Source organism: Canis lupus, chromosome 21 (assembly GCF_003254725.2).
Source record: "Canis lupus dingo isolate Sandy chromosome 21, ASM325472v2, whole genome shotgun sequence".
Taxonomy (NCBI): Eukaryota; Metazoa; Chordata; class Mammalia; order Carnivora; family Canidae; genus Canis; species Canis lupus.
In genome coordinates, this window is record NC_064263.1 from 28,371,115 (window position 1) to 28,375,230 (window position 4,116).

The 4,116-nt window shown below is 36.6% G+C and overlaps 1 protein-coding gene across 1 annotated transcript; it reads right to left on the reverse strand.

Annotated features, from left to right (window-relative positions):
• Positions 1 to 2,400: 2,400 nt before the first annotated feature.
• Positions 2,401 to 3,354, reverse strand: LOC112667346 (olfactory receptor 52P1-like). The gene has a single exon (XM_025458929.1). The coding sequence runs from the start codon at positions 3,352 to 3,354 to the stop codon at positions 2,401 to 2,403; it is 954 nt and encodes a 317-aa protein (XP_025314714.1).
• Positions 3,355 to 4,116: the final 762 nt, after the last annotated feature.

The window sequence follows — 4,116 nt, forward strand, 5'->3', positions numbered from 1 at the left end:
ACTTAATATTTTTTTACCACTTAGTTTCTCATGTATCTTTGCCTTATATTTGAAAATAAATCCTCTATGACATTAATTGTTTTTGTGTAACTTATTGCAGTGACTTGGCATGTGATTCACTGAGAGAAGAAATTTTTTAGAATGGTTTGGGTGGGGGAATAAGTGCAGAATGTCCACTTTGGGGCATGCTAAATTAAAGAAATAGGATCTCCTAGTAGATATACTCAGTTGGGAGCTCTATGTAGACATTTAAAAAAATAAATTTAATAATGATCTTCATATTTTCTTTTTTTAAAGATTTTATTTATTTATTCATGAGAGACACAGAGAGAGAGAGAGAGAGGCAGAGACACAGGCAGAGGGACGGAGAAGCAGGCTCCATGCAGGGAGCCCGACAAGGGACTTGATCCCAGGTCTCCAGGATCATGCCCTGGGCAGAAGGCAGGCGCCAAACCGCTGAGCCATCCAGGGATCCCGACCTTCATAGTTTCAATACCTATCATAGCAGTGAGAATTGGTGTGTTTGGAAGATTGTGTTGACTATTGTGAAACTGTTTCATCCGTAGTCTCATTGAATTCTTACTTTAACACTATGAAGTTTAAAAACTATTTTCCACACTTACAAATGATGAAGTTAGGATTTATAGTGTTAAAAATAACACTCACTTAGCTATCAGTTATGGAAACAGTATTTAAACTTGAGTTTGACAAACAAGAATATGGCTGTAGATGAAACATCTAAAAATGTAAAGTTTTGAGGAACTAATTCATTTGAGAACAAACAAATGTTTATGAATAGTCCACAAAGAATATACCAATGTTGGTCAAAACCCAACAATTTCTGATTCAATGAACACTACATCCCATGATGATCTAAAGTAAAAGAGCATTTGAACAGAGCATTCTATAGATATGTCCGATGTAGTTTCTTCTATGTTCCATGCATAGTAACATTAAACTTAGAAGTGAAACATTTTCAATTTCAGCACTGAATGAATGTGATCAAAACAAATTGATACTGAAGGAAAAGAGGGAAGAAATAAATTTTTTAAAAAGGAAAAAGGAGAGGGGAATGGCATATGGGTAAATAGTATTTTCAGAATCTTAGAGTTTTCATTAAGTTTTGAAACTATATATATATATTTTTTAATTTTTAATTTTTATATGTATATTTGTATTGGAGTTCGATTTACCAACATATAACACTCAATGTTCATCCCATCAAATGCCCCCCTCAGTGCCCATCACCTAGTCACCTCATCTCCCTGCCCACCTCCCCCTCCACTACCACTTGTTTGTTTCCCGGAGTTAGGAGTCTGTCATGTTTTGTCACCCTCTTTGAGTTTTCCCACTCATTTTCTCTCCTTTCCCCTATAATCCCTTTCACTATTTTTTTATATTCCCCATATGACTGAAACCATATAATGATTGTATAGTAATAGTGTTATCAGGCCGTACTGATTGGACAGTTTTCTAGTAAAGTAGAAGCAATTCTTGCTTGGGGTGTTGTCAAGATATTGCAGTAGATTTATCACTTATAAGGGATTTTAAAGAAACTTAAGAAATATCTATCACAATATAGAAAAGAAGAGGAGATGTAGGAGGATAAAAAATTAAAAGTTTTAGAGGAATAAGCTTCCAAATTTATAAGGCAAGTAAGTATAAGCATATTAGTGGGCAATATTGCATAATACAGAGCATGTATTTTGAAAACCAGAGTCCCTGGGTTCAATATTACATTGCCTTGTGCTAGGGGAGTTACCTTTATGCAATTTACTAAACCTTTTTGTGCCTCAGTTTCCTACTTGGTACGAGGAGAATAATAATACTACCCACATCACAGTATAGTTTTGTGGACTAAAGGAGTAAATAAATGTAAAAGGCTTAGTAAACAGCCAAACCCACAATGATCATTATGTGACTGTTAAGCCATTATTACAACTGTTATAACTGAAACTTGAAAATGACGACTTTTACTGAAGAATTTTAATCAGTACATGTAAGAGTGTGAATTGGAAAAAAAAATTTGTTTTCATAAATTACATTGTCCAATATACTGAGAACTTTTAAATTATTACAAAAATTAACCTAGTTATTTCACATTTGTGAATATCATGAAATATTATTCATAAATATAGAATACAAAATAATGTCAATAATCAATAACATTTATTGCAAGTATTTATTGAACGCTTCCCATGAAGCTTATTTCCAAGAGAAAGAAAGGGAAATATTAAAAAATGAAAAAAGAGAGAAAAATGTACAACATCAAATATCCCTGCTGAGAAATAAAACTGAATTGAGAAATTGTATGTTGGGGACAAAGTTGCAACTATTGTTAATGTACCATGATTTCATAAAACAGAATCTGCCAATACGGGTTTATATTTACATCATATTTTAGTTTCCAGAAATAATCTTGTTTGAGAGGAAGAGACTGACCACACGGTCACGAATCTGTTTGGTCTTGACACCATACACCAGGGGATTGACTGTGGGAGGCACCAAAAGATACAAACTTGCAAAGATTATATGAATGCTTGAAGGTACCTTCTTGCCAATACGGTGAGTTAGGAAACTAAATAGTGCAGGTGTGTAGAATCCAAGTAGAGTGCAGACATGGGCAGCACAGGTGCCCAGAGCTTTAGAGCGGGCATTCTGAGAAGATAGCCGGAAGACTGCCTGAAGGATCTTGATATAGGATGTGGCGATGAGCCGTAGGTCCAACACCATCACTGAAAGGGCCACAGAGATTCCATATGCTCTGTTAATGAGGGTGTTGGCACTGGCCAACTTCACCACAGCCATGTGCTCACAGTAGGCATGATTGATAACATATTTAGTGTAATACGGTAGCCTTTTAATAAGAAGAGGACAGGGCAAAACCATAAAGGTAGCTCGGATCACACCAGCTAGACCCATTTTAGTGACCATTGGTGTTGTCAAGATGGTTGTATAACGCAGTGGGATACAAATAGCTACATACCGGTCGAAGGCCATGGCAACCAAGAGGGCTGACTCAATTATGCAGAATGTGTGGATAAAATACATTTGTGCTAGACAGATACTAAAGTCAAACTTGTGAGCATCCAACCAGAAGATACCCAGCATCTTGGGGGCTGTGGAAGAGACAAGAGCCATGTCATTCACTGCCAGCATACAAAGGAAGAAATACACAGGCAGGTGGAGGCTGGGTTCTATTTTGATGGTGATGATGATTACACTGTTCCCCAGCAGGGCCAGGGCAAACAGGAGGCAGACAGGGATGCCAATCCAGCAGTGAAAAGCTTGCAAACCAGGAATACCAACCAGGAAAAAAGATGAGATGTAGCTATGTGTAGCATTGTCTGCCATATTAAAACTGGAGAGTTTGCATGCTCTGGTGCAAAGTAGTGAGGCTAGTTTCCTATAGGAAGAAATCAAGTTGACAGAATAATTATTTATTTATGGAGATTCCAGGCACACTAAAATAGCCTATGTGAAGGGCTGACTCTTCTCTAAAACTTCCGTAAGTTGTTGGGTTAATCACTTCCCCGTTATGGACCCCGGTATCTTTATTTGCAAATAAGATGGACTTCTTTTTAAATTTTCTCTTCTCTGTTCAGTGTTTGTTTTCTGTTCTAGTTTTATATTTCCATTATCTATTAAGTATACAAGCAGTGATAAAATTTCTGCTTCTTTGTGCCTAGGATTTTTTGAATTGTGTGATATAGACATCAACTTTGCTTTAAGAAAGACAAAGGCCACAATAGCCAAACTGTGGAAGGAGCCTCGGTGTCCATCGCAAGATGAATGGATAAAGAAGATGTGGTCTATGTATACACTTCTAGATTCCATATTCTCTGCTAAGAAGTTGCAGACATTAAAAAAAAACAAAGAAGAAAGGTCACGACCTGAGCTGATACCAACAGTGGACACTTAACCAACTGAGACTTTAGGTGCCCCGGCATGAAAGTTTCACAGATTCTTGACAAAGAAATACAAAGCTGTGAGGAATTGACAAGACAAATAAATCTTATGCTTACCAGCTTCAATTAGTAAGGAATTCTAAATTTGACTAGAATCCAAGCTGGAGTAATACTAGTAATATTAAAAGGTTTATTCAGTTTTAGCTTT

Coding starts and splice junctions, on each gene's coding strand:
- LOC112667346 (XM_025458929.1), bottom strand. CDS start 3,354: ATGGCAGACAATGCTACACATAGCTACATCTCATCTTTTTTCCTGGTT.